The sequence below is a fragment of the Topomyia yanbarensis genome, unplaced genomic scaffold (genome assembly GCF_030247195.1).
Source record: "Topomyia yanbarensis strain Yona2022 unplaced genomic scaffold, ASM3024719v1 HiC_scaffold_12, whole genome shotgun sequence".
Lineage (NCBI taxonomy): Eukaryota > Metazoa > Arthropoda > Insecta > Diptera > Culicidae > Topomyia > Topomyia yanbarensis.
The window spans coordinates 1-27,126 of record NW_026683294.1 but is presented as its reverse complement, the minus strand read 5'-3'; the positions used below and the strand labels follow the sequence as shown (position 1 = coordinate 27,126).

The window sequence follows — 27,126 nt, the reverse complement described above, 5'->3', positions numbered from 1 at the left end:
CTGCTGCTGCCACTGTGCCTGCGATGCTGGTACTCCATTCTTACGTTGACTTGGCAGTAACGATGGGAAATCACTTTCACTAAAAATCACTTCTTTGTTCGGTTTTCGGCCCGGCTGGTGTTTTTGCGATGCATCTTTACGTATGCTTTTATATTCTTCACGCTTACTGCACTGTTTATCGGTCGAGCGGTGCCCCTTCCCACAGTGAACACACTTAAAAGCCACTGCACCCTCAATCGGACACTCCGTAGTAAGGTGAGCTTGTGCACAATAATTACACCGCGGTTTAATGTGGCAATTACGTGTGCCGTGTCCGAAATTTAAACAGCACATGCACTGAGTGATATCACGATTTGTGCCTCGGTAGGCCTCCCAGCGAACCACCATACTCGACAGTGAACGCACAGCTTTCAATGCATTTAGCGATACTGTACCCTTTTGAAAATGCACAAGATACAAGCAATCACGATACGCCATTTTCTTTTCTTTTCGCGCCATGCGAAAGACGCCCAGCGGCTGCAATTTGTACCGTTCTTTTAGTTCAAGTTCAATTTCACTGATTGCCATAAATGGAAGACCGCGCACTACTGCTTTGAATGGTTTTTCCGATGCAAAATCATGTGAAAAATATTCTGCACCAACTCTATTTAGATAATTCCGGGCATTCTGATAGTCACTTTTTGTATGTACAACTGTTTTTATACCGACGCCACTTAGTTTGTACTCTGCTTTTACACCAATTTCCGCCAGCTGCTTTTTCAGCGCGGCGAGCGGGATCGATTTTACCACCAGCGGCGGCAATTTCACTGCAATTTCTGCCTCTTGCTGATCCTCCATTGGACCACCAAAGCCGTCCAAATCGCTCACGTTCGTTGCAGTTTGGGCACGACTGCTGATAACACTAATACGATTCGTTTGTGCTGAATGCACTGACATCATTTCACCAACCGGTTTGCTGCCCGAATTTCCAGGCACTTGAGGGCTGCTCATTGCGTTTTTCCGTTTTGGGTTCGATTTCGGGCTCGCCTTCGAGCCACCCGAACGCCGTTTGCGTTTAGACATCACTTCGCGAAAACTAACCGTAAGACCAAAAACAATCACGTCTTAACTCTTCCGATGCAAAAACGAGAATGGTCTTGGTAGCAAAAATCACTACATATCGCTTATATACGATCGTGTAGCGAGACGAAGGTTCGTCCTTTTTTGTGTTTAGCGCGTTTCGTTCGTTCGCTACTCCGCCCCTTTGGCGAACGATGTGCAATGAAGCGAATGCATAACAAGGGGTGCTGTGTGCGCGAGTGGCATCAGTGTTACTCGTATTGTCTACGTGACTACACACGAACGCGCACAGCGATAAACCTACGACAATGTCTGCACGCGGTAAAGGAGGAAAAGTGAAGGGAAAGCCAAAATCCCGCTCAGTTCGTGCCGGTCTCCAGTTCCCTGTTGGCCGAATTCACCGTCTGCTGAGGAAGGGAAATTATGCTGAACGTGTCGGTGCCGGAGCACCCGTCTACTTGGCAGCTGTAATGGAATATCTTGCCGCCGAAGTACTGGAGCTGGCAGGAAACGCTGCCCGCGATAACAAAAAGACCAGAATCATCCCCCGTCATCTGCAGCTGGCCATTCGAAATGACGAAGAGCTGAACAAACTGCTCTCCGGTGTGACCATTGCCCAGGGTGGCGTGTTGCCTAACATACAGGCCGTACTGCTGCCGAAGAAGACTGAAAAGAGGGCCTCCGCAGCAACTTAAATCCCGCTTCGCCCGAGCTGAAAAAAAAACGCCCTTTTCAGGGCGACTATTTTCTTCTGATAAAAAGAGTTAATTTGATTTTCACTCCGATAATCATCAACGTACATTTCTGTGAGCATTGCACAAGTTTCTTTGCAATGCTCGTCAGACACTTAATAATAATTATCATGGCATTGACGATTTCATTTAACCCCGCACTCTTATCTCTCAAAAGTTCTCACTCATCGAATTGGTGCTAAATCACAAATCGGCCGCGCAAGTTTTCCCTCAATGGGTCCTCTGTTTTGCACACGCTACTACTGTCGATCGGTACGAGGTGGTGCTGGCAAAAAATCCCCCCATCCGCGTGCTTTCTAACACACGCACACACACAGCCATGCAGGTGCCTGAGCATTTTTGGAGGGAAACGGAAAATTTCTGCTAATAATTCTTAGTAAAATATGATTGGTTGGTCCTGAAAAGGACCGTTTGTTGCTGTTTTTTTTTTTCGTTCTGGGCACACACCAAATTTAGGCCCGCTCCCCACGGATCCGGCGAGCCAGTTGGATGTCTTTCGGCATGATGGTCACTCGCTTGGCATGGATAGCGCACAGATTGGTATCCTCGAACAAACCAACCAGGTAAGCCTCGCTGGCTTCTTGAAGGGCCATGACGGCTGAGCTCTGGAAGCGCAGATCGGTTTTGAAGTCCTGCGCGATCTCACGAACCAGACGCTGGAAGGGCAGCTTGCGGATTAGTAGCTCTGTCGACTTCTGATAGCGACGAATTTCTCGTAGCGCGACGGTTCCTGGTCGGTAGCGATGGGGCTTCTTAACGCCACCCGTAGCTGGGGCACTTTTACGGGCAGCCTTCGTTGCCAACTGCTTGCGGGGAGCTTTCCCTCCGGTGGACTTGCGGGCGGTCTGTTTCGTACGGGCCATGTCGCGAAAATGCTGCTCTACAGTAGTAGCTACCACTGTGATGCTGTTCAAACGACGAATGATGACCAAAACAGACCGACCGATTTTTTTTATAGTCGCGAATAAACACTACTATCGCCTGTCTCGCTCGTGTACGTGCCATGTGCCTTTTCGTTCTGTATACGGTTCGATTCGGCTACTATACTTCCCCCACCATTTCCATTCCGGAGCCAGTGTTGCCAGACTTGAATTTTTCAGCTTTTCATCAGATTTGCAAAAAAACATTCCTAAAAAGAAAAACTATGTATGAGCAAAAAATCGCCTAGAAATCAATAAAATTCCAACAGTAGAAGAATATCAAACCAGAAATGGTTTGTTCAACAGTAACAATTTGTTCCATCATAGATCAGTATCAGATATCGATATTTAAGTACCATAGAAGCCAAAATAACGTACCATGTAGACGGATGTATAGAAAATCTTTAAAAATCTTTTAAAAAAACCCGTTTGTAGAGTAGAGTCTGCTATTTTCGATTTACTTTTTCTTTCTTTCTTTTTCAGGAGAATCAATTTCCGGGCAATCGTTTTCCAGGGAAAATGCTACCATGTCAGCATTAGTCCGGATAAAGCAGATTTCGGCAATCCCAAGATACTAAAACAGTGGCAACAGTGAACTTCGTGTTCGCGCTATTTCCCCTTCAAACCAACACATCTGCAAGCATATAGATAGCCATGGTAATCTACCTATGCCAGCGCGGCGGCGACTGAGAATGTGTGTGCATCAGTATAAAAGCGCTACTCAATGGGCCGAATTGCAACATTCGGTATTGGAATCTCGCTGCTGCTGCTACTGCTGCAGGTGTGCTGTGCTAGCCTACTAAGTTATTACCTACAACCAAGAAGATGACTGGCCGTGGCAAAGGAGGCAAAGGGCTCGGCAAGGGAGGCGCTAAGCGGCACCGCAAGGTGCTTCGTGACAACATCCAGGGCATCACCAAACCCGCCATTCGTCGTCTGGCTCGACGTGGAGGAGTGAAGCGAATCTCCGGTTTGATATACGAGGAAACCCGTGGTGTGCTGAAGATTTTTCTGGAAAACGTTATCCGGGACGCTGTGACGTACACTGAACATGCCAAACGGAAGACCGTCACTGCGATGGATGTCGTCTATGCGCTTAAACGCCAGGGACGCACATTGTACGGTTTTGGTGGTTAAGCCCTCTACCGTTCACGACAACACAAAAGGCCCTTTTCAGGGCCACCAAATGTTTAGAAAAAAGAATTAGTTTGAAATGTATCCTTCATATTTTCATTCATGTTGCAGGGGCGTACTGTTTAGTGTGCGATTTTGATTGATATGCGAGAGACCAGTGTTACGACAACGCGCTCAGTCGCTGGGTTTCCATTTTTTTCATATACGCATTTCCTTTTTCTTTCTCCTGAGCTTGCGTATCATGGGACAAAACTGCTCGTTTCTCGATAGCAACGAACCGCCGACCGACTCTTTTGTTCGCGCGCGCTCGTTTCAGCTTACCACGCTTTCACCTATCTGTGTCTACCTATGAATTTGCGTACCTTTAACTGGTCTGAAAGTTAGGTAAAGTTGATGGCTGGTGAGTTAGTACTGTATCAAACAGGAAGCAATTACAACACACACACACACACACACACACAGGGAGAGAGATTGAGCAATCGTAAAAAAGACCAGTTTGTGATCTGCGTCGGGGGACAATCGTTCCCATCGATGCGTGCGCTGAAGCACCTTCGATGTGATGGTCGACGCGTGCGGTTTATTAGCTCACAGCCATGTCGACGACTATGTATGCGAGAAGTCTGCTACAGAACGATGTAGCGAGTTGATCAGTATATTCTAAATAATAGAATTTTGAGTTAGCCTAAGCAATGCGAAATAACACTGATGATTAGTGCACTAAAATCAAAATCCGCAACTAAAATGTTGGATTTTTTTTCAAGGTATTTCTCTCTCTCTCTCTCTCTCTCTCTCTCTCTGCCGTCGAAACAAGAAAGCATTTCGCAAGCGCGTTGTACGGTTCTACGAGCAACACAGGATCCCCCGGCGAAAAGTGTACGGTACAATATTTTAAAAGCGAAAATGTTGCGTCATCGACTGTTTACAACACCTTTCGACGCGGCAATCTCATTGCCGCTTGCCGGTTGATAAAAATTATTTTGCGTAAATATTTTGTTTTGCACGAAGAAAGCTGTTTGCCTGGCCAAAAAAACACAATCGCTCCCGAATGCCCATTCGATCCCATTTGTACCCTAAAAATCACAGCCCGCTTCACAATTTGCTTCAGTGTCGCCCTATCGCCGATTTCTGCGGGAGTTTTTTTTGTTATGAGAGCCACGAATTGCAAACAGTTGATTGGTAGAAGATCACGAAATGCATTAGCAAAGTTGACGTAGACGCCGTACTACGCGCCTGTTCCGACATCAAACGGAAACTTCGTCGAACAGCATCCAATTACGGATCGGTTTGAAATGTTCACTAATTTTTGGTCAACAATGGAGAACGTATCTTCTAATTTCGATTTCAATCAAATCGTTTGTCTTTTTTTTTTTTTGACAGGTTGCGAAAAAAAAAAATCCGAAATTTGTGTTGCCACCCGTTAGCTTTTTCTTTTTAGTAATTTTAATAACGAAAGTTTTCAGCAAAGGACCAGCCGACCGAAACGTTTTCCGCAGGTCGCCAAATTACGAGCACTTCCGCTCGAGCAAATATATACAAAAATGAAATAATTTTATATAGAGAGAAGTTTTCTTTCGATTGGATAGCACCGAAAAGGTTTTCCAATTGCTAGAAGGTTCAAATTAACCTATTTACCACAATTCAGTTTGCACGTGCCGCCATAGTCGGATACATGATTTGATAATATGCGCCCATACGCTTAAAATAGAATGTTCAGCGGGTGTTAGTTTGGACGGTGCGGACAGTGCAGTAAATTGAAAGCAAACTTCCAGTGTACTTTTCACAAGCAGTAATTCGATTCGAGTTGATTTAAAACAACAGTCCGTAAAATTTTACCGGCACCGATCGAATAGTAACTTTCAACCGTCATCTACGCTTTCCCAAACAGAGCCGATGAATACGATCCTAAACAACAGACACCGGGCCCTCGGTTACCATATTCGCAGACTTGCATCATCGTGCATCGTCCATCCATCAATTCGTCGTCTACAACTGTGTGTGGAAGAAAACCAAACGAAACGAACGCGCAATGGCTGAAACTGCTATCGACGTTGCTGCTACGGCCCCTGCCGTCGTCGCCTCTCCGCCAGCTGCCAAAGCACCACCGAAGCAGGCGGCCAAGGCTAGCAAGAGTGACGCCAAGAAACCGAAAAAATCTTCAACCCATCCACCAGTGAGTGAGATGGTTCTGGCTGCCATCCGGACCCTGAAGGAACGGAGCGGATCATCACTGCAGGCGATCAAAAAGTACATCGCCGCCAACTACATGTGTGACGTCGCCAGGCTGGCTCCGTTTATCCGGAAGGCTTTGAAAACGGGTGTCGAGAAGGGAAACATCACCCAGACCAAGGGTACCGGTGCTTCCGGATCGTTTAAGGTGACGGTCGAAGCAAAGAAACCGGCTGGCGGCGATAAGAAACCACCATCGGGTGCAGCGAAAAAACCGAAGAAATCGGCTACTAAATCCGGAGAGAAGAAAAATCCGCCGGCTGGTGGTGGTGGTGAGAAGACCAGCAAGCCAAAGGCGGCGATCCCGGCCGCTAAGAAATCGGCTGCGAAGAAAACGAAAGCTGCTGCCCCTGCCAAGGCGGTAACGGCTGCCACTAAACAGAAAGCCACCAAACCATCGAAGGCTGCAGCGAACAAGCCGAAGGCCCCTAAGCCAAAGAAGGCCGCCACCGCCCCGAAGAAGGTCACCGCCGGCAAGAAGTAAATTCCCGACAACGTGCGCGTCCTCCCAAAACAACAGTCCTTTTCAGGACTAACAAAATTGTAAAGAATTGATTGATGCTTATTTTCCGTCAATGCTCCGTTCCCCCCATGAGTTTTCTAGCTTGAGCAGCACACCCGCATTCAACTGGCCCGCCGATTGGCAAGATAAATCAGTCGTTAGTTTGATTAAACAAATCACTATAGTAAATAGGCGCGGTTTCTTGCTCAGATAAACGTACGTACAGGTAAATTAATAGTAGGCCGTGGTTTTCTGTTGCCCTAGCAAACAAACAGAGCAAGTATAATATTACTCTGATTAGCAAACAACGCGCTTATTTTGGCTATAATAAAACAGAGAAAAATTGGCTGGCACAATAAACAAACGAACGAACGATAATTACCGATTTTTTAGCCTAAATTGGCGAACGTATTGTATTGATCGATCAACTTTGAGATTACAAATTGTGTTGGGTACGGTTTCTACGAAGATCAAAAGTTTGAAGACTGGGAAGTTTATTGTATTAACAAGTATGATCCAGAAGTGTGTTCTTTTTGCGGCAGAATTTTCTCACACGCTGGGGGTCGGTCATATAATGGGCTGTTTTAAACTGAATAGAATAGACGACAAAAAGACCGTTTTCCGTCTTAACGAAAAACAGTCAACTAGCGCGGTAAGGGGAAAGACTACTTCCACAAACTACAGCAAAACACATTTGATTTGAAAAATGGACAGAGAAAAAAATGACAACCTTTTTAGCTCTAATGAAACAAACAAACAACAACAACTAATGTTTATATAAACTATGTGTACATTTCAATTCAACTCTTTACCAGAACGTGTTTTGGTGGCCCTGAAAAGGGCCGATGACGATGGTGTGTGACATCCGGCGGCGGGGCGGGCGACGATTTACTTCGAGCTGGTATACTTGGTAACGGCCTTGGTACCTTCCGATACGGCATGTTTGGCCAGCTCGCCCGGTAACAGCAAACGAACGGCGGTCTGTACCTCGCGGGAGGTGATCGTCGACCGTCGGTTGTAATGGGCCAGACGAGATGCTTCGTTAGCAATACGCTCGAAGATGTCGTTCACGAAGCTATTCATGATGCTCATCGCCTTCGACGAGACACCGGTGTCCGGATGGACCTGCTTCAGCACCTTGTAGATGTAGATAGCGTAGCTTTCCTTGCGGCGTTGCTTTCGCTTCTTCTTCTCTCCTCCTCCTGCTTTTGTGGCGATGTTCTTCTGTGCCTTGCCACCGCCGCCGCCGGATTTTTTCACAGCCTTTCCGCTGGCTTTCGGTGCCATAGTAACGACGTGGTTGTGCTGCTGTTAACGCTCTCGATGCGAACTGCGCTGACTGATTGGTAGCAAAAATGACAATTTTTTTTTTTTTGACAATTAAAGTTTTATTGGTTAATTTCGGTTTACATTTCTGTATGTTTTACATAGTAAGTGATACAGCTTTGCTTTTCATCTTCGTTTTGATTGTGTATATACATTTTTAAATTTTTTCTTTCGATATGGTAGTGGGTCAACTTTTGCAGTTATGTTATTTAACTTAAGACTACTTATACTAACTTAACCTAAATATTAAACAAACTGTTAATTAGTGGGAATTCCGAAGTGGAACACTTTTCTATAAATTTGCTTCGTATAGCGTTGATACTTTCTCCTATAGTTTTTATTTCTGCTAGCTCGTGAATTGTTGTAGTGCTCGTATGCCATGGAAGATCCAGAATCATTTTTATACATTTGTTTTGTTGAACCTGCAGCTTGTTTTTATGAGTATTTGCACACCTTTGCCATATTGGCATGGCATAACACATTGTGGGCAGAATGATTTGTTTATACACGGCTATTTTGTTTTTAATGTTTAGTGTTGATTTTCTTTTAATCAGAGGATATAATTTCTTCACTAATAGGCTGCATTTATTCCTGGTCTTTTCGATGTGGGAACTGAAGAGCATCTTTTTGTCGAACGTGAGTCCCAAGTACACTACCTCATTGGACCATTCAATTTGAGTGCCATTTACTTTTATTTTACAGTCCGCAGGTGGAATGTGCTTGGGGGAGAGGCTCAATGGGAACAGTATTGCTTGTGTTTTAGCCGCATTTATTTTTATTTTCCATGTGTCCATGTACGTTGTAATAGTGGCGAGGCAATCCTGGAGTTTCTTCGTTAGCTGTCGCGTTTTACGGCCCTTACATAGGACAGCAGTATCGTCGGCGAAAAGACACAGTTGGCATCCTTCAGGCAATCGGGGGAAGTCAGAGGTGTAGAGACTATATAGTATAGGGCCGAGTAGGCTGCCCTGTGGAACTCCAGCAGGGATATCAAATGCATCAGACTGAGTGTTGAGGATTGAAACATGGAATTTTCTATTTTTTAGGTAGTTTTGGACTATCTTGATCACATAGTTGGGAAAATTGTACCGGTACATTTTGAATACTAGAGCGTCGTGCCAAACATTATCAAATGCTTTCTCCACGTCCAGTAACGCCATGGCTGTGGATTTGGATACTGCTTTGTTTCTATCGATGGTATTCGTAACCCTTTGAAGCTGTTGCGTTGTCGAGTGGCCTTTACGAAAACCGAATTGTTCCGGAAGCAGAATGTTGTTCATCTCAATGTGCTGTAGAACTCTATCCAAGATTAACCTTTCGAACAATTTACTGAAGGACGACAGTAAGCTGATGGGGCGATAGCTAGAAGGGCTGGTGGGGTCCTTACCAGGCTTCAGTATCGGCACAACTTTCGCTGTTTTCCATGCCGATGGAAAGTAGTGAAGATCCAAACATCTGTTCAGTATTCGTGCTATACAGGCATGGGCGTTGGTACTGAGCTTTTTCAGCATGAGATTTAGTATCGCGTCGAAACCAGGTGCCTTCATATTCTTGCAAATTTTCAGTGCAGATGTTACCTGTTCGCTAGTAATTTTCCTATTAGTGGGAACATAGCATGGCGTAGCTTGCAAAGTGAGGATTGTTTCTCGAACAGCTTGTTCCATGGGGCTAACCATCGAATTGCCTAGATTGTGTGAGCTAAGGATATGCTCCCCAATAGCATTAGCCTTTTCCACTGGTGTAATCATGGTAATGTTATTTGATTTCAACGGTGGAATTTGTTGCGGTTTGGACTTCAAGATTTTGGAGACTTTCCAGAACGGGCGCGAGTATGGATCAAGTTTACGCAGCTCGTTGCTGAAATTGTTATTTTTAATTTGTTCTATCCTTTCAGCAATTATTTTCGATAGTCCTCCTGCCACATATTTTTTGGCCAAATCTCCTGTCCGTTGAAACTGGCGTCTTACTTTGTTGCGTTGCCTGATAATGGCCTTGGTCATTGTGTCGATCTGCAGAATTTTACCAGTCACTGGAATATTTCTAACGCACTGAGCTTCCGCCTGCGTCAATGCCAGCTGAAAATTTTCAATGGCTAGGTCGATGTCTTCCGTTGAATTTAAAGCAATATCATCAATTAGTTCACGATCCACCCGGCGTTGAAACTCAACCCAGTTTACATTATGATAATCCTTTCTAATAATTCGTTCCCTTACTCGTATGTTCTCACCAATTTGAAGTGAAACCGGAAAGTGATCAGAGCTTAAGTCCTGTATTGTGTTTGGGTGGGAAATCTCATTCATGTTTGACAAGAAAATGTCCAGTGTTGACGAGATTCCAGCTGGAGATAGAAAAGTTGGTTCGTCGGGGGCATGAATTGTATAGTGTCCAGTCAGAGAGTCTTCGAAAAGAAGGCGACCATTTTGATTTCTACGGTGATTTTTCCATGTTTCGTGTCTAGCGTTAAAGTCACCAGCTATTATGAATTTTTTCCGGGATCTCGACAATTTTTGGAGGTCATTTTTAAACTTCCTTGCATTCCCATTGGTTTCATAACACTGGAATGGGCAATATGCAGCTATCACGAGAAACTTTCCCATATCGCCTTCCAATTCAACACCAACAGTCTCGATAATTGATGTTTGGTAATGTGGTTGGATTATATATTTGATATTATTTTTTATGATCAAAGCTACACCACCTCCGCCCGAGTGGGTTCGATCCATGCGCACAGTAGAAAATCCTGGGATGCTAAAATTTATCCCGGGTTTCAGATTTGTTTCGGTTAGAACGGCAATGTCTATTCCTTGCCGATCCAGAAATTCACCAAGTTCAATTCGTTTCCGCAGTAATCCGCGGGCGTTCCAAAGAATCAATTGCAGAGGATTAACAAGCATATTGAATCACAAACTGTCCCAGTACGCAAATTTGTTCCTGCCTATTTTGGCATTGTTGCAATTTTTCACACATTTCCACAAATATAGGCATTAATTGTGCGGCAGTAAATTTGGGCGGAAGTTGTTGGTCCAATTGAGGGGAACATTGATTGGGACTCACCTGAGGCAGGAATATGTTTGGCGATGACGAAGCTACCACTTCGGCCGACGTCGGCTGCCACGCTTGCCGAACAGATGCCGGTTGCTGCTTTGAAATTGACGATGAATGCTGCTGCTGATATTTCTCCGCTTGCTGGCGTAGCTGCTGTGGCTGCTGCTGCCACTGTGCCTGCGATGCTGGTACTCCATTCTTACGTTGACTTGGCAGTAACGATGGGAAATCACTTTCACTAAAAATCACTTCTTTGTTCGGTTTTCGGCCCGGCTGGTGTTTTTGCGATGCATCTTTACGTATGCTTTTATATTCTTCACGCTTACTGCACTGTTTATCGGTCGAGCGGTGCCCCTTCCCACAGTGAACACACTTAAAAGCCACTGCACCCTCAATCGGACACTCCGTAGTAAGGTGAGCTTGTGCACAATAATTACACCGCGGTTTAATGTGGCAATTACGTGTGCCGTGTCCGAAATTTAAACAGCACATGCACTGAGTGATATCACGATTTGTGCCTCGGTAGGCCTCCCAGCGAACCACCATACTCGACAGTGAACGCACAGCTTTCAATGCATTTAGCGATACTGTACCCTTTTGAAAATGCACAAGATACAAGCAATCACGATACGCCATTTTCTTTTCTTTTCGCGCCATGCGAAAGACGCCCAGCGGCTGCAATTTGTACCGTTCTTTTAGTTCAAGTTCAATTTCACTGATTGCCATAAATGGAAGACCGCGCACTACTGCTTTGAATGGTTTTTCCGATGCAAAATCATGTGAAAAATATTCTGCACCAACTCTATTTAGATAATTCCGGGCATTCTGATAGTCACTTTTTGTATGTACAACTGTTTTTATACCGACGCCACTTAGTTTGTACTCTGCTTTTACACCAATTTCCGCCAGCTGCTTTTTCAGCGCGGCGAGCGGGATCGATTTTACCACCAGCGGCGGCAATTTCACTGCAATTTCTGCCTCTTGCTGATCCTCCATTGGACCACCAAAGCCGTCCAAATCGCTCACGTTCGTTGCAGTTTGGGCACGACTGCTGATAACACTAATACGATTCGTTTGTGCTGAATGCACTGACATCATTTCACCAACCGGTTTGCTGCCCGAATTTCCAGGCACTTGAGGGCTGCTCATTGCGTTTTTCCGTTTTGGGTTCGATTTCGGGCTCGCCTTCGAGCCACCCGAACGCCGTTTGCGTTTAGACATCACTTCGCGAAAACTAACCGTAAGACCAAAAACAATCACGTCTTAACTCTTCCGATGCAAAAACGAGAATGGTCTTGGTAGCAAAAATCACTACATATCGCTTATATACGATCGTGTAGCGAGACGAAGGTTCGTCCTTTTTTGTGTTTAGCGCGTTTCGTTCGTTCGCTACTCCGCCCCTTTGGCGAACGATGTGCAATGAAGCGAATGCATAACAAGGGGTGCTGTGTGCGCGAGTGGCATCAGTGTTACTCGTATTGTCTACGTGACTACACACGAACGCGCACAGCGATAAACCTACGACAATGTCTGCACGCGGTAAAGGAGGAAAAGTGAAGGGAAAGCCAAAATCCCGCTCAGTTCGTGCCGGTCTCCAGTTCCCTGTTGGCCGAATTCACCGTCTGCTGAGGAAGGGAAATTATGCTGAACGTGTCGGTGCCGGAGCACCCGTCTACTTGGCAGCTGTAATGGAATATCTTGCCGCCGAAGTACTGGAGCTGGCAGGAAACGCTGCCCGCGATAACAAAAAGACCAGAATCATCCCCCGTCATCTGCAGCTGGCCATTCGAAATGACGAAGAGCTGAACAAACTGCTCTCCGGTGTGACCATTGCCCAGGGTGGCGTGTTGCCTAACATACAGGCCGTACTGCTGCCGAAGAAGACTGAAAAGAGGGCCTCCGCAGCAACTTAAATCCCGCTTCGCCCGAGCTGAAAAAAAAACGCCCTTTTCAGGGCGACTATTTTCTTCTGATAAAAAGAGTTAATTTGATTTTCACTCCGATAATCATCAACGTACATTTCTGTGAGCATTGCACAAGTTTCTTTGCAATGCTCGTCAGACACTTAATAATAATTATCATGGCATTGACGATTTCATTTAACCCCGCACTCTTATCTCTCAAAAGTTCTCACTCATCGAATTGGTGCTAAATCACAAATCGGCCGCGCAAGTTTTCCCTCAATGGGTCCTCTGTTTTGCACACGCTACTACTGTCGATCGGTACGAGGTGGTGCTGGCAAAAAATCCCCCCATCCGCGTGCTTTCTAACACACGCACACACACAGCCATGCAGGTGCCTGAGCATTTTTGGAGGGAAACGGAAAATTTCTGCTAATAATTCTTAGTAAAATATGATTGGTTGGTCCTGAAAAGGACCGTTTGTTGCTGTTTTTTTTTTTCGTTCTGGGCACACACCAAATTTAGGCCCGCTCCCCACGGATCCGGCGAGCCAGTTGGATGTCTTTCGGCATGATGGTCACTCGCTTGGCATGGATAGCGCACAGATTGGTATCCTCGAACAAACCAACCAGGTAAGCCTCGCTGGCTTCTTGAAGGGCCATGACGGCTGAGCTCTGGAAGCGCAGATCGGTTTTGAAGTCCTGCGCGATCTCACGAACCAGACGCTGGAAGGGCAGCTTGCGGATTAGTAGCTCTGTCGACTTCTGATAGCGACGAATTTCTCGTAGCGCGACGGTTCCTGGTCGGTAGCGATGGGGCTTCTTAACGCCACCCGTAGCTGGGGCACTTTTACGGGCAGCCTTCGTTGCCAACTGCTTGCGGGGAGCTTTCCCTCCGGTGGACTTGCGGGCGGTCTGTTTCGTACGGGCCATGTCGCGAAAATGCTGCTCTACAGTAGTAGCTACCACTGTGATGCTGTTCAAACGACGAATGATGACCAAAACAGACCGACCGATTTTTTTTATAGTCGCGAATAAACACTACTATCGCCTGTCTCGCTCGTGTACGTGCCATGTGCCTTTTCGTTCTGTATACGGTTCGATTCGGCTACTATACTTCCCCCACCATTTCCATTCCGGAGCCAGTGTTGCCAGACTTGAATTTTTCAGCTTTTCATCAGATTTGCAAAAAAACATTCCTAAAAAGAAAAACTATGTATGAGCAAAAAATCGCCTAGAAATCAATAAAATTCCAACAGTAGAAGAATATCAAACCAGAAATGGTTTGTTCAACAGTAACAATTTGTTCCATCATAGATCAGTATCAGATATCGATATTTAAGTACCATAGAAGCCAAAATAACGTACCATGTAGACGGATGTATAGAAAATCTTTAAAAATCTTTTAAAAAAACCCGTTTGTAGAGTAGAGTCTGCTATTTTCGATTTACTTTTTCTTTCTTTCTTTTTCAGGAGAATCAATTTCCGGGCAATCGTTTTCCAGGGAAAATGCTACCATGTCAGCATTAGTCCGGATAAAGCAGATTTCGGCAATCCCAAGATACTAAAACAGTGGCAACAGTGAACTTCGTGTTCGCGCTATTTCCCCTTCAAACCAACACATCTGCAAGCATATAGATAGCCATGGTAATCTACCTATGCCAGCGCGGCGGCGACTGAGAATGTGTGTGCATCAGTATAAAAGCGCTACTCAATGGGCCGAATTGCAACATTCGGTATTGGAATCTCGCTGCTGCTGCTACTGCTGCAGGTGTGCTGTGCTAGCCTACTAAGTTATTACCTACAACCAAGAAGATGACTGGCCGTGGCAAAGGAGGCAAAGGGCTCGGCAAGGGAGGCGCTAAGCGGCACCGCAAGGTGCTTCGTGACAACATCCAGGGCATCACCAAACCCGCCATTCGTCGTCTGGCTCGACGTGGAGGAGTGAAGCGAATCTCCGGTTTGATATACGAGGAAACCCGTGGTGTGCTGAAGATTTTTCTGGAAAACGTTATCCGGGACGCTGTGACGTACACTGAACATGCCAAACGGAAGACCGTCACTGCGATGGATGTCGTCTATGCGCTTAAACGCCAGGGACGCACATTGTACGGTTTTGGTGGTTAAGCCCTCTACCGTTCACGACAACACAAAAGGCCCTTTTCAGGGCCACCAAATGTTTAGAAAAAAGAATTAGTTTGAAATGTATCCTTCATATTTTCATTCATGTTGCAGGGGCGTACTGTTTAGTGTGCGATTTTGATTGATATGCGAGAGACCAGTGTTACGACAACGCGCTCAGTCGCTGGGTTTCCATTTTTTTCATATACGCATTTCCTTTTTCTTTCTCCTGAGCTTGCGTATCATGGGACAAAACTGCTCGTTTCTCGATAGCAACGAACCGCCGACCGACTCTTTTGTTCGCGCGCGCTCGTTTCAGCTTACCACGCTTTCACCTATCTGTGTCTACCTATGAATTTGCGTACCTTTAACTGGTCTGAAAGTTAGGTAAAGTTGATGGCTGGTGAGTTAGTACTGTATCAAACAGGAAGCAATTACAACACACACACACACACACACACACACACACACACACACACACAGGGAGAGAGATTGAGCAATCGTAAAAAAGACCAGTTTGTGATCTGCGTCGGGGGACAATCGTTCCCATCGATGCGTGCGCTGAAGCACCTTCGATGTGATGGTCGACGCGTGCGGTTTATTAGCTCACAGCCATGTCAACGACTATGTATGCGAGAAGTCTGCTACAGAACGATGTAGCGAGTTGATCAGTATATTCTAAATAATAGAATTTTGAGTTAGCCTAAGCAATGCGAAATAACACTGATGATTAGTGCACTAAAATCAAAATCCGCAACTAAAATGTTGGATTTTTTTTCAAGGTATTTCTCTCTCTCTCTCTCTCTCTCTCTCTCTCTGCCGTCGAAACAAGAAAGCATTTCGCAAGCGCGTTGTACGGTTCTACGAGCAACACAGGATCCCCCGGCGAAAAGTGTACGGTACAATATTTTAAAAGCGAAAATGTTGCGTCATCGACTGTTTACAACACCTTTCGACGCGGCAATCTCATTGCCGCTTGCCGGTTGATAAAAATTATTTTGCGTAAATATTTTGTTTTGCACGAAGAAAGCTGTTTGCCTGGCCAAAAAAACACAATCGCTCCCGAATGCCCATTCGATCCCATTTGTACCCTAAAAATCACAGCCCGCTTCACAATTTGCTTCAGTGTCGCCCTATCGCCGATTTCTGCGGGAGTTTTTTTTTGTTATGAGAGCCACGAATTGCAAACAGTTGATTGGTAGAAGATCACGAAATGCATTAGCAAAGTTGACGTAGACGCCGTACTACGCGCCTGTTCCGACATCAAACGGAAACTTCGTCGAACAGCATCCAATTACGGATCGGTTTGAAATGTTCACTAATTTTTGGTCAACAATGGAGAACGTATCTTCTAATTTCGATTTCAATCAAATCGTTTGTCTTTTTTTTTTTTGACAGGTTGCGAAAAAAAAAAAATCCGAAATTTGTGTTGCCACCCGTTAGCTTTTTCTTTTTAGTAATTTTAATAACGAAAGTTTTCAGCAAAGGACCAGCCGACCGAAACGTTTTCCGCAGGTCGCCAAATTACGAGCACTTCCGCTCGAGCAAATATATACAAAAATGAAATAATTTTATATAGAGAGAAGTTTTCTTTCGATTGGATAGCACCGAAAAGGTTTTCCAATTGCTAGAAGGTTCAAATTAACCTATTTACCACAATTCAGTTTGCACGTGCCGCCATAGTCGGATACATGATTTGATAATATGCGCCCATACGCTTAAAATAGAATGTTCAGCGGGTGTTAGTTTGGACGGTGCGGACAGTGCAGTAAATTGAAAGCAAACTTCCAGTGTACTTTTCACAAGCAGTAATTCGATTCGAGTTGATTTAAAACAACAGTCCGTAAAATTTTACCGGCACCGATCGAATAGTAACTTTCAACCGTCATCTACGCTTTCCCAAACAGAGCCGATGAATACGATCCTAAACAACAGACACCGGGCCCTCGGTTACCATATTCGCAGACTTGCATCATCGTGCATCGTCCATCCATCAATTCGTCGTCTACAACTGTGTGTGGAAGAAAACCAAACGAAACGAACGCGCAATGGCTGAAACTGCTATCGACGTTGCTGCTACGGCCCCTGCCGTCGTCGCCTCTCCGCCAGCTGCCAAAGCACCACCGAAGCAGGCGGCCAAGGCTAGCAAGAGTGACGCCAAGAAACCGAAAAAATCTTCAACCCATCCACCAGTGAGTGAGATGGTTCTGGCTGCCATCCGGACCCTGAAGGAACGGAGCGGATCATCACTGCAGGCGATCAAAAAGTACATCGCCGCCAACTACATGTGTGACGTCGCCAGGCTGGCTCCGTTTATCCGGAAGGCTTTGAAAACGGGTGTCGAGAAGGGAAACATCACCCAGACCAAGGGTACCGGTGCTTCCGGATCGTTTAAGGTGACGGTCGAAGCAAAGAAACCGGCTGGCGGCGATAAGAAACCACCATCGGGTGCAGCGAAAAAACCGAAGAAATCGGCTACTAAATCCGGAGAGAAGAAAAATCCGCCGGCTGGTGGTGGTGGTGAGAAGACCAGCAAGCCAAAGGCGGCGATCCCGGCCGCTAAGAAATCGGCTGCGAAGAAAACGAAAGCTGCTGCCCCTGCCAAGGCGGTAACGGCTGCCACTAAACAGAAAGCCACCAAACCATCGAAGGCTGCAGCGAACAAGCCGAAGGCCCCTAAGCCAAAGAAGGCCGCCACCGCCCCGAAGAAGGTCACCGCCGGCAAGAAGTAAATTCCCGACAACGTGCGCGTCCTCCCAAAACAACAGTCCTTTTCAGGACTAACAAAATTGTAAAGAATTGATTGATGCTTATTTTCCGTCAATGCTCCGTTCCCCCCATGAGTTTTCTAGCTTGAGCAGCACACCCGCATTCAACTGGCCCGCCGATTGGCAAGATAAATCAGTCGTTAGTTTGATTAAACAAATCACTATAGTAAATAGGCGCGGTTTCTTGCTCAGATAAACGTACGTACAGGTAAATTAATAGTAGGCCGTGGTTTTCTGTTGCCCTAGCAAACAAACAGAGCAAGTATAATATTACTCTGATTAGCAAACAACGCGCTTATTTTGGCTATAATAAAACAGAGAAAAATTGGCTGGCACAATAAACAAACGAACGAACGATAATTACCGATTTTTTAGCCTAAATTGGCGAACGTATTGTATTGATCGATCAACTTTGAGATTACAAATTGTGTTGGGTACGGTTTCTACGAAGATCAAAAGTTTGAAGACTGGGAAGTTTATTGTATTAACAAGTATGATCCAGAAGTGTGTTCTTTTTGCGGCAGAATTTTCTCACACGCTGGGGGTCGGTCATATAATGGGCTGTTTTAAACTGAATAGAATAGACGACAAAAAGACCGTTTTCCGTCTTAACGAAAAACAGTCAACTAGCGCGGTAAGGGGAAAGACTACTTCCACAAACTACAGCAAAACACATTTGATTTGAAAAATGGACAGAGAAAAAAATGACAACCTTTTTAGCTCTAATGAAACAAACAAACAACAACAACTAATGTTTATATAAACTATGTGTACATTTCAATTCAACTCTTTACCAGAACGTGTTTTGGTGGCCCTGAAAAGGGCCGATGACGATGGTGTGTGACATCCGGCGGCGGGGCGGGCGACGATTTACTTCGAGCTGGTATACTTGGTAACGGCCTTGGTACCTTCCGATACGGCATGTTTGGCCAGCTCGCCCGGTAACAGCAAACGAACGGCGGTCTGTACCTCGCGGGAGGTGATCGTCGACCGTCGGTTGTAATGGGCCAGACGAGATGCTTCGTTAGCAATACGCTCGAAGATGTCGTTCACGAAGCTATTCATGATGCTCATCGCCTTCGACGAGACACCGGTGTCCGGATGGACCTGCTTCAGCACCTTGTAGATGTAGATAGCGTAGCTTTCCTTGCGGCGTTGCTTTCGCTTCTTCTTCTCTCCTCCTCCTGCTTTTGTGGCGATGTTCTTCTGTGCCTTGCCACCGCCGCCGCCGGATTTTTTCACAGCCTTTCCGCTGGCTTTCGGTGCCATAGTAACGACGTGGTTGTGCTGCTGTTAACGCTCTCGATGCGAACTGCGCTGACTGATTGGTAGCAAAAATGACAATTTTTTTTTTTTTTTGACAATTAAAGTTTTATTGGTTAATTTCGGTTTACATTTCTGTATGTTTTACATAGTAAGTGATACAGCTTTGCTTTTCATCTTCGTTTTGATTGTGTATATACATTTTTAAATTTTTTCTTTCGATATGGTAGTGGGTCAACTTTTGCAGTTATGTTATTTAACTTAAGACTACTTATACTAACTTAACCTAAATATTAAACAAACTGTTAATTAGTGGGAATTCCGAAGTGGAACACTTTTCTATAAATTTGCTTCGTATAGCGTTGATACTTTCTCCTATAGTTTTTATTTCTGCTAGCTCGTGAATTGTTGTAGTGCTCGTATGCCATGGAAGATCCAGAATCATTTTTATACATTTGTTTTGTTGAACCTGCAGCTTGTTTTTATGAGTATTTGCACACCTTTGCCATATTGGCATGGCATAACACATTGTGGGCAGAATGATTTGTTTATACACGGCTATTTTGTTTTTAATGTTTAGTGTTGATTTTCTTTTAATCAGAGGATATAATTTCTTCACTAATAGGCTGCATTTATTCCTGGTCTTTTCGATGTGGGAACTGAAGAGCATCTTTTTGTCGAACGTGAGTCCCAAGTACACTACCTCATTGGACCATTCAATTTGAGTGCCATTTACTTTTATTTTACAGTCCGCAGGTGGAATGTGCTTGGGGGAGAGACTCAATGGGAACAGTATTGCTTGTGTTTTAGCCGCATTTATTTTTATTTTCCATGTGTCCATGTACGTTGTAATAGTGGCGAGGCAATCCTGGAGTTTCTTCGTTAGCTGTCGCGTTTTACGGCCCTTACATAGGACAGCAGTATCGTCGGCGAAAAGACACAGTTGGCATCCTTCAGGCAATCGGGGGAAGTCAGAGGTGTAGAGACTATATAGTATAGGGCCGAGTAGGCTGCCCTGTGGAACTCCAGCAGGGATATCAAATGCATCAGACTGAGTGTTGAGGATTGAAACATGGAATTTTCTATTTTTTAGGTAGTTTTGGACTATCTTGATCACATAGTTGGGAAAATTGTACCGGTACATTTTGAATACTAGAGCGTCGTGCCAAACATTATCAAATGCTTTCTCCACGTCCAGTAACGCCATGGCTGTGGATTTGGATACTGCTTTGTTTCTATCGATGGTATTCGTAACCCTTTGAAGCTGTTGCGTTGTCGAGTGGCCTTTACGAAAACCGAATTGTTCCGGAAGCAGAATGTTGTTCATCTCAATGTGCTGTAGAACTCTATCCAAGATTAACCTTTCGAACAATTTACTGAAGGACGACAGTAAGCTGATGGGGCGATAGCTAGAAGGGCTGGTGGGGTCCTTACCAGGCTTCAGTATCGGCACAACTTTCGCTGTTTTCCATGCCGATGGAAAGTAGTGAAGATCCAAACATCTGTTCAGTATTCGTGCTATACAGGCATGGGCGTTGGTACTGAGCTTTTTCAGCATGAGATTTAGTATCGCGTCGAAACCAGGTGCCTTCATATTCTTGCAAATTTTCAGTGCAGATGTTACCTGTTCGCTAGTAATTTTCCTATTAGTGGGAACATAGCATGGCGTAGCTTGCAAAGTGAGGATTGTTTCTCGAACAGCTTGTTCCATGGGGCTAACCATCGAATTGCCTAGATTGTGTGAGCTAAGGATATGCTCCCCAATAGCATTAGCCTTTTCCACTGGTGTAATCATGGTAATGTTATTTGATTTCAACGGTGGAATTTGTTGCGGTTTGGACTTCAAGATTTTGGAGACTTTCCAGAACGGGCGCGAGTATGGATCAAGTTTACGCAGCTCGTTGCTGAAATTGTTATTTTTAATTTGTTCTATCCTTTCAGCAATTATTTTCGATAGTCCTCCTGCCACATATTTTTTGGCCAAATCTCCTGTCCGTTGAAACTGGCGTCTTACTTTGTTGCGTTGCCTGATAATGGCCTTGGTCATTGTGTCGATCTGCAGAATTTTACCAGTCACTGGAATATTTCTAACGCACTGAGCTTCCGCCTGCGTCAATGCCAGCTGAAAATTTTCAATGGCTAGGTCGATGTCTTCCGTTGAATTTAAAGCAATATCATCAATTAGTTCACGATCCACCCGGCGTTGAAACTCAACCCAGTTTACATTATGATAATCCTTTCTAATAATTCGTTCCCTTACTCGTATGTTCTCACCAATTTGAAGTGAAACCGGAAAGTGATCAGAGCTTAAGTCCTGTATTGTGTTTGGGTGGGAAATCTCATTCATGTTTGACAAGAAAATGTCCAGTGTTGACGAGATTCCAGCTGGAGATAGAAAAGTTGGTTCGTCGGGGGCATGAATTGTATAGTGTCCAGTCAGAGAGTCTTCGAAAAGAAGGCGACCATTTTGATTTCTACGGTGATTTTTCCATGTTTCGTGTCTAGCGTTAAAGTCACCAGCTATTATGAATTTTTTCCGGGATCTCGACAATTTTTGGAGGTCATTTTTAAACTTCCTTGCATTCCCATTGGTTTCATAACACTGGAATGGGCAATATGCAGCTATCACGAGAAACTTTCCCATATCGCCTTCCAATTCAACACCAACAGTCTCGATAATTGATGTTTGGTAATGTGGTTGGATTATATATTTGATATTATTTTTTATGATCAAAGCTACACCACCTCCGCCCGAGTGGGTTCGATCCATGCGCACAGTAGAAAATCCTGGGATGCTAAAATTTATCCCGGGTTTCAGATTTGTTTCGGTTAGAACGGCAATGTCTATTCCTTGCCGATCCAGAAATTCACCAAGTTCAATTCGTTTCCGCAGTAATCCGCGGGCGTTCCAAAGAATCAATTGCAGAGGATTAACAAGCATATTGAATCACAAACTGTCCCAGTACGCAAATTTGTTCCTGCCTATTTTGGCATTGTTGCAATTTTTCACACATTTCCACAAATATAGGCATTAATTGTGCGGCAGTAAATTTGGGCGGAAGTTGTTGGTCCAATTGAGGGGAACATTGATTGGGACTCACCTGAGGCAGGAATATGTTTGGCGATGACGAAGCTACCACTTCGGCCGACGTCGGCTGCCACGCTTGCCGAACAGATGCCGGTTGCTGCTTTGAAATTGACGATGAATGCTGCTGCTGATATTTCTCCGCTTGCTGGCGTAGCTGCTGTGGCTGCTGCTGCCACTGTGCCTGCGATGCTGGTACTCCATTCTTACGTTGACTTGGCAGTAACGATGGGAAATCACTTTCACTAAAAATCACTTCTTTGTTCGGTTTTCGGCCCGGCTGGTGTTTTTGCGATGCATCTTTACGTATGCTTTTATATTCTTCACGCTTACTGCACTGTTTATCGGTCGAGCGGTGCCCCTTCCCACAGTGAACACACTTAAAAGCCACTGCACCCTCAATCGGACACTCCGTAGTAAGGTGAGCTTGTGCACAATAATTACACCGCGGTTTAATGTGGCAATTACGTGTGCCGTGTTCGAAATTTAAACAGCACATGCACTGAGTGATATCACGATTTGTGCCTCGGTAGGCCTCCCAGCGAACCACCATACTCGACAGTGAACGCACAGCTTTCAATGCATTTAGCGATACTGTACCCTTTTGAAAATGCACAAGATACAAGCAATCACGATACGCCATTTTCTTTTCTTTTCGCGCCATGCGAAAGACGCCCAGCGGCTGCAATTTGTACCGTTCTTTTAGTTCAAGTTCAATTTCACTGATTGCCATAAATGGAAGACCGCGCACTACTGCTTTGAATGGTTTTTCCGATGCAAAATCATGTGAAAAATATTCTGCACCAACTCTATTTAGATAATTCCGGGCATTCTGATAGTCACTTTTTGTATGTACAACTGTTTTTATACCGACGCCACTTAGTTTGTACTCTGCTTTTACACCAATTTCCGCCAGCTGCTTTTTCAGCGCGGCGAGCGGGATCGATTTTACCACCAGCGGCGGCAATTTCACTGCAATTTCTGCCTCTTGCTGATCCTCCATTGGACCACCAAAGCCGTCCAAATCGCTCACGTTCGTTGCAGTTTGGGCACGACTGCTGATAACACTAATACGATTCGTTTGTGCTGAATGCACTGACATCATTTCACCAACCGGTTTGCTGCCCGAATTTCCAGGCACTTGAGGGCTGCTCATTGCGTTTTTCCGTTTTGGGTTCGATTTCGGGCTCGCCTTCGAGCCACCCGAACGCCGTTTGCGTTTAGACATCACTTCGCGAAAACTAACCGTAAGACCAAAAACAATCACGTCTTAACTCTTCCGATGCAAAAACGAGAATGGTCTTGGTAGCAAAAATCACTACATATCGCTTATATACGATCGTGTAGCGAGACGAAGGTTCGTCCTTTTTTGTGTTTAGCGCGTTTCGTTCGTTCGCTACTCCGCCCCTTTGGCGAACGATGTGCAATGAAGCGAATGCATAACAAGGGGTGCTGTGTGCGCGAGTGGCATCAGTGTTACTCGTATTGTCTACGTGACTACACACGCATAAACCTACGACAATGTCTGCACGCGGTAAAGGAGGAAAAGCGAAGGGAAAGCCAAAATCCCGCTCAGTTCGTGCCGGTCTCCAGTTCCCTGTTGGCCGAATTCACCGTCTGCTGAGGAAGGGAAATTATGCTGAACGTGTCGGTGCCGGAGCACCAGTATACTTGGCAGCTGTAATGGAATATCTTGCCGCCGAAGTACTGGAGCTGGCAGGAAACGCTGCCCGCGATAACAAAAAGACCAGAATCATCCCCCGTCATCTGCAGCTGGCCATTCGAAATGACGAAGAGCTAAACAAACTGCTCTCCGGCGTGACCATTGCCCAGGGTGGCGTGTTGCCTAACATACAGGCCGTTCTGCTGCCGAAGAAGACTGAAAAGAGGGCCTCCGCAGCAACCTAAATCCCGCTCCTTTCTAGCCGAAAAAACCGCCCTTTTCAGGGCGACTATTTTCTTCTGATAAAAAGAGTTAATTTGATTTTCACTCCGATAATCATCAACGTACATTTCTGTGAGCATTGCACAAGTTTCTTTGCAATGCTCGTCAGACACTTAATAATAATTATCATGGCATTGACGATTTCATTTAACCCCGCACTCTTATCTCTCAAAAGTTCTCACTCATCGAATTGGTGCTAAATCACAAATCGGCCGCGCAAGTTTTCCCTCAATGGGTCCTCTGTTTTGCACACGCTACTACTGTCGATCGGTACGAGGTGGTGCTGGCAAAAAATCCCCCCATCCGCGTGCTTTCTAACACACGCACACACACAGCCATGCAGGTGCCTGAGCATTTTTGGAGGGAAACGGAAAATTTCTGCTAATAATTCTTAGTAAAATATGATTGGTTGGTCCTGAAAAGGACCGTTTGTTGCTGTTTTTTTTTTTTCGTTCTGGGCACACACCAAATTTAGGCCCGCTCCCCACGGATCCGGCGAGCCAGTTGGATGTCTTTCGGCATGATGGTCACTCGCTTGGCATGGATAGCGCACAGATTGGTATCCTCGAACAAACCAACCAGGTAAGCCTCGCTGGCTTCTTGAAGGGCCATGACGGCTGAGCTCTGGAAGCGCAGATCGGTTTTGAAGTCCTGCGCGATCTCACGAACCAGACGCTGGAAGGGCAGCTTGCGGATTAGTAGCTCTGTCGACTTCTGATAGCGACGAATTTCTCGTAGCGCGACGGTTCCTGGTCGGTAGCGATGGGGCTTCTTAACGCCACCCGTAGCTGGGGCACTTTTACGGGCAGCCTTCGTTGCCAACTGCTTGCGGGGAGCTTTCCCTCCGGTGGACTTGCGGGCGGTCTGTTTCGTACGGGCCATGTCGCGAAAATGCTGCTCTACAGTAGTAGCTACCACTGTGATGCTGTTCAAACGACGAATGATGACCAAAACAGACCGACCGATTTTTTTTATAGTCGCGAATAAACACTACTATCGCCTGTCTCGCTCGTGTCCGTGCCATGTGCCTTTTCGTTCTGTATACGGTTCGATTCGGCTACTATACTTCCCCCACCATTTCCATTCCGGAGCCAGTGTTGCCAGACTTGAATTTTTCAGCTTTTCATCAGATTTGCAAAAAAACATTCCTAAAAAGAAAAACTATGTATGAGCAAAAAATCGCCTAGAAATCAATAAAATTCCAACAGTAGAAGAATATCAAACCAGAAATGGTTTGTTCAACAGTAACAATTTGTTCCATCATAGATCAGTATCAGATATCGATATTTAAGTACCATAGAAGCCAAAATAACGTACCATGTAGACGGATGTATAGAAAATCTTTAAAAATCTTTTAAAAAAACCCGTTTGTAGAGTAGAGTCTGCTATTTTCGATTTACTTTTTCTTTCTTTCTTTTTCAGGAGAATCAATTTCCGGGCAATCGTTTTCCAGGGAAAATGCTACCATGTCAGCATTAGTCCGGATAAAGCAGATTTCGGCAATCCCAAGATACTAAAACAGTGGCAACAGTGAACTTCGTGTTCGCGCTATTTCCCCTTCAAACCAACACATCTGCAAGCATATAGATAGCCATGGTAATCTACCTATGCCAGCGCGGCGGCGACTGAGAATGTGTGTGCATCAGTATAAAAGCGCTACTCAATGGGCCGAATTGCAACATTCGGTATTGGAATCTCGCTGCTGCTGCTACTGCTGCAGGTGTGCTGTGCTAGCCTACTAAGTTATTACCTACAACCAAGAAGATGACTGGCCGTGGCAAAGGAGGCAAAGGGCTCGGCAAGGGAGGCGCTAAGCGGCACCGCAAGGTGCTTCGTGACAACATCCAGGGCATCACCAAACCCGCCATTCGTCGTCTGGCTCGACGTGGAGGAGTGAAGCGAATCTCCGGTTTGATATACGAGGAAACCCGTGGTGTGCTGAAGATTTTTCTGGAAAACGTTATCCGGGACGCTGTGACGTACACTGAACATGCCAAACGGAAGACCGTCACTGCGATGGATGTCGTCTATGCGCTTAAACGCCAGGGACGCACATTGTACGGTTTTGGTGGTTAAGCCCTCTACCGTTCACGACAACACAAAAGGCCCTTTTCAGGGCCACCAAATGTTTAGAAAAAAGAATTAGTTTGAAATGTATCCTTCATATTTTCATTCATGTTGCAGGGGCGTACTGTTTAGTGTGCGATTTTGATTGATATGCGAGAGACCAGTGTTACGACAACGCGCTCAGTCGCTGGGTTTCCCTTTTTTTTTCATATACGCATTTCCTTTTTCTTTCTCCTGAGCTTGCGTATCATGGGACAAAACTGCTCGTTTCTCGATAGCAACGAACCGCCGACCGACTCTTTTGTTCGCGCGCGCTCGTTTCAGCTTACCACGCTTTCACCTATCTGTGTCTACCTATGAATTTGCGTACCTTTAACTGGTCTGAAAGTTAGGTAAAGTTGATGGCTGGTGAGTTAGTACTGTATCAAACAGGAAGCAATTACAACACACACACACACACACACACACACACACACACACACACACACACACACACACACACACACACACAGGGAGAGAGATTGAGCAATCGTAAAAAAGACCAGTTTGTGATCTGCGTCGGGGGACAATCGTTCCCATCGATGCGTGCGCTGAAGCACCTTCGATGTGATGGTCGACGCGTGCGGTTTATTAGCTTACAGCCATGTCGACGACTATGTATGCGAGAAGTCTGCTACAGAACGATGTAGCGAGTTGATCAGTATATTCTAAATAATAGAATTTTGAGTTAGCCTAAGCAATGCGAAATAACACTGATGATTAGTGCACTAAAATCAAAATCCGCAACTAAAATGTTGGATTTTTTTTCAAGGTATTTCTCTCTCTCTCTCTCTCTCTCTCTCTCTCTCTCTCTCTGCCGTCGAAACAAGAAAGCATTTCGCAAGCGCGTTGTACGGTTCTACGAGCAACACAGGATCCCCCGGCGAAAAGTGTACGGTACAATATTTTAAAAGCGAAAATGTTGCGTCATCGACTGTTTACAACACCTTTCGACGCGGCAATCTCATTGCCGC

General features: G+C 45.3%; 13 protein-coding genes across 13 annotated transcripts; 8 read left to right on the top strand and 5 right to left on the bottom strand.

The window, feature by feature from the left end:
* Positions 1–1,367: 1,367 nt before the first annotated feature.
* On the top strand, positions 1,368–1,754 carry LOC131694670 (histone H2A-like). Its single transcript, XM_058983150.1, has one exon. The coding sequence runs from the start codon at positions 1,368–1,370 to the stop codon at positions 1,752–1,754; it is 387 nt and encodes a 128-aa protein (XP_058839133.1).
* A 509-nt stretch (positions 1,755–2,263) lies between these two features.
* Positions 2,264–2,674, bottom strand: LOC131694651 (histone H3). The gene has a single exon (XM_058983131.1). It carries the CDS (start codon positions 2,672–2,674, stop codon positions 2,264–2,266), a length of 411 nt encoding a protein of 136 aa, XP_058839114.1.
* An 879-nt stretch (positions 2,675–3,553) lies between these two features.
* On the top strand, positions 3,554–3,868 carry LOC131694657 (histone H4-like). Its single transcript, XM_058983137.1, has one exon. It carries the CDS (start codon positions 3,557–3,559, stop codon positions 3,866–3,868), a length of 312 nt encoding a protein of 103 aa, XP_058839120.1. The 5' UTR covers positions 3,554–3,556.
* Positions 3,869–5,891: 2,023 nt separating this feature from the next.
* Positions 5,892–6,743, top strand: LOC131694669 (histone H1A, sperm-like). The gene is made up of 2 exons (XM_058983149.1): positions 5,892–6,452; positions 6,696–6,743. The coding sequence occupies exons 1-2, from the start codon at positions 5,892–5,894 to the stop codon at positions 6,741–6,743; spliced, it is 609 nt and encodes a 202-aa protein (XP_058839132.1).
* A 708-nt stretch (positions 6,744–7,451) lies between these two features.
* On the bottom strand, positions 7,452–7,880 carry LOC131694632 (histone H2B-like). Its single transcript, XM_058983110.1, has one exon. The coding sequence runs from the start codon at positions 7,878–7,880 to the stop codon at positions 7,482–7,484; it is 399 nt and encodes a 132-aa protein (XP_058839093.1). The 3' UTR covers positions 7,452–7,481.
* Positions 7,881–12,490: 4,610 nt separating this feature from the next.
* On the top strand, positions 12,491–12,877 carry LOC131694668 (histone H2A-like). Its single transcript, XM_058983148.1, has one exon. The coding sequence runs from the start codon at positions 12,491–12,493 to the stop codon at positions 12,875–12,877; it is 387 nt and encodes a 128-aa protein (XP_058839131.1).
* A 509-nt stretch (positions 12,878–13,386) lies between these two features.
* LOC131694653 (histone H3) lies at positions 13,387–13,797 on the bottom strand. Its single transcript, XM_058983132.1, has one exon. The coding sequence runs from the start codon at positions 13,795–13,797 to the stop codon at positions 13,387–13,389; it is 411 nt and encodes a 136-aa protein (XP_058839115.1).
* Positions 13,798–14,676: 879 nt separating this feature from the next.
* LOC131694656 (histone H4-like) lies at positions 14,677–14,991 on the top strand. Its single transcript, XM_058983136.1, has one exon. The coding sequence runs from the start codon at positions 14,680–14,682 to the stop codon at positions 14,989–14,991; it is 312 nt and encodes a 103-aa protein (XP_058839119.1). The 5' UTR covers positions 14,677–14,679.
* Positions 14,992–17,033: 2,042 nt separating this feature from the next.
* On the top strand, positions 17,034–17,885 carry LOC131694667 (histone H1A, sperm-like). The gene is made up of 2 exons (XM_058983147.1): positions 17,034–17,594; positions 17,838–17,885. Exons 1-2 carry the CDS (start codon positions 17,034–17,036, stop codon positions 17,883–17,885), a joined length of 609 nt encoding a protein of 202 aa, XP_058839130.1.
* A 708-nt stretch (positions 17,886–18,593) lies between these two features.
* On the bottom strand, positions 18,594–19,022 carry LOC131694642 (histone H2B-like). Its single transcript, XM_058983121.1, has one exon. The coding sequence runs from the start codon at positions 19,020–19,022 to the stop codon at positions 18,624–18,626; it is 399 nt and encodes a 132-aa protein (XP_058839104.1). The 3' UTR covers positions 18,594–18,623.
* A 4,600-nt stretch (positions 19,023–23,622) lies between these two features.
* On the top strand, positions 23,623–24,009 carry LOC131694631 (histone H2A-like). Its single transcript, XM_058983109.1, has one exon. It carries the CDS (start codon positions 23,623–23,625, stop codon positions 24,007–24,009), a length of 387 nt encoding a protein of 128 aa, XP_058839092.1.
* Positions 24,010–24,517: 508 nt separating this feature from the next.
* Positions 24,518–24,928, bottom strand: LOC131694640 (histone H3). Its single transcript, XM_058983120.1, has one exon. The coding sequence runs from the start codon at positions 24,926–24,928 to the stop codon at positions 24,518–24,520; it is 411 nt and encodes a 136-aa protein (XP_058839103.1).
* Positions 24,929–25,807: 879 nt separating this feature from the next.
* On the top strand, positions 25,808–26,122 carry LOC131694658 (histone H4-like). The gene has a single exon (XM_058983138.1). It carries the CDS (start codon positions 25,811–25,813, stop codon positions 26,120–26,122), a length of 312 nt encoding a protein of 103 aa, XP_058839121.1. The 5' UTR covers positions 25,808–25,810.
* Positions 26,123–27,126: the final 1,004 nt, after the last annotated feature.

What these genes read in the sequence shown, in the direction of transcription:
- LOC131694670 (XM_058983150.1), top strand. Translation starts at nt 1,368, where the DNA reads ATGTCTGCACGCGGTAAAGGAGGAAAAGTGAAGGGAAAGCCAAAATCC.
- LOC131694653 (XM_058983132.1), bottom strand. Translation starts at nt 13,797, where the DNA reads ATGGCCCGTACGAAACAGACCGCCCGCAAGTCCACCGGAGGGAAAGCT.
- LOC131694632 (XM_058983110.1), bottom strand. Translation starts at nt 7,880, where the DNA reads ATGGCACCGAAAGCCAGCGGAAAGGCTGTGAAAAAATCCGGCGGCGGC.
- LOC131694668 (XM_058983148.1), top strand. Translation starts at nt 12,491, where the DNA reads ATGTCTGCACGCGGTAAAGGAGGAAAAGTGAAGGGAAAGCCAAAATCC.
- LOC131694667 (XM_058983147.1), top strand. Translation starts at nt 17,034, where the DNA reads ATGGCTGAAACTGCTATCGACGTTGCTGCTACGGCCCCTGCCGTCGTC. An exon ending in CTGCTGCCCCTGCCAAGGCG is followed by an intron (nt 17,595 to 17,837) that starts GTAACGGCTGCC and finishes TGAGTTTTCTAG; the next exon opens with CTTGAGCAGCACACCCGCAT.
- LOC131694669 (XM_058983149.1), top strand. Translation starts at nt 5,892, where the DNA reads ATGGCTGAAACTGCTATCGACGTTGCTGCTACGGCCCCTGCCGTCGTC. An exon ending in CTGCTGCCCCTGCCAAGGCG is followed by an intron (nt 6,453 to 6,695) that starts GTAACGGCTGCC and finishes TGAGTTTTCTAG; the next exon opens with CTTGAGCAGCACACCCGCAT.
- LOC131694658 (XM_058983138.1), top strand. Translation starts at nt 25,811, where the DNA reads ATGACTGGCCGTGGCAAAGGAGGCAAAGGGCTCGGCAAGGGAGGCGCT.
- LOC131694656 (XM_058983136.1), top strand. Translation starts at nt 14,680, where the DNA reads ATGACTGGCCGTGGCAAAGGAGGCAAAGGGCTCGGCAAGGGAGGCGCT.
- LOC131694657 (XM_058983137.1), top strand. Translation starts at nt 3,557, where the DNA reads ATGACTGGCCGTGGCAAAGGAGGCAAAGGGCTCGGCAAGGGAGGCGCT.
- LOC131694651 (XM_058983131.1), bottom strand. Translation starts at nt 2,674, where the DNA reads ATGGCCCGTACGAAACAGACCGCCCGCAAGTCCACCGGAGGGAAAGCT.
- LOC131694642 (XM_058983121.1), bottom strand. Translation starts at nt 19,022, where the DNA reads ATGGCACCGAAAGCCAGCGGAAAGGCTGTGAAAAAATCCGGCGGCGGC.
- LOC131694631 (XM_058983109.1), top strand. Translation starts at nt 23,623, where the DNA reads ATGTCTGCACGCGGTAAAGGAGGAAAAGCGAAGGGAAAGCCAAAATCC.
- LOC131694640 (XM_058983120.1), bottom strand. Translation starts at nt 24,928, where the DNA reads ATGGCCCGTACGAAACAGACCGCCCGCAAGTCCACCGGAGGGAAAGCT.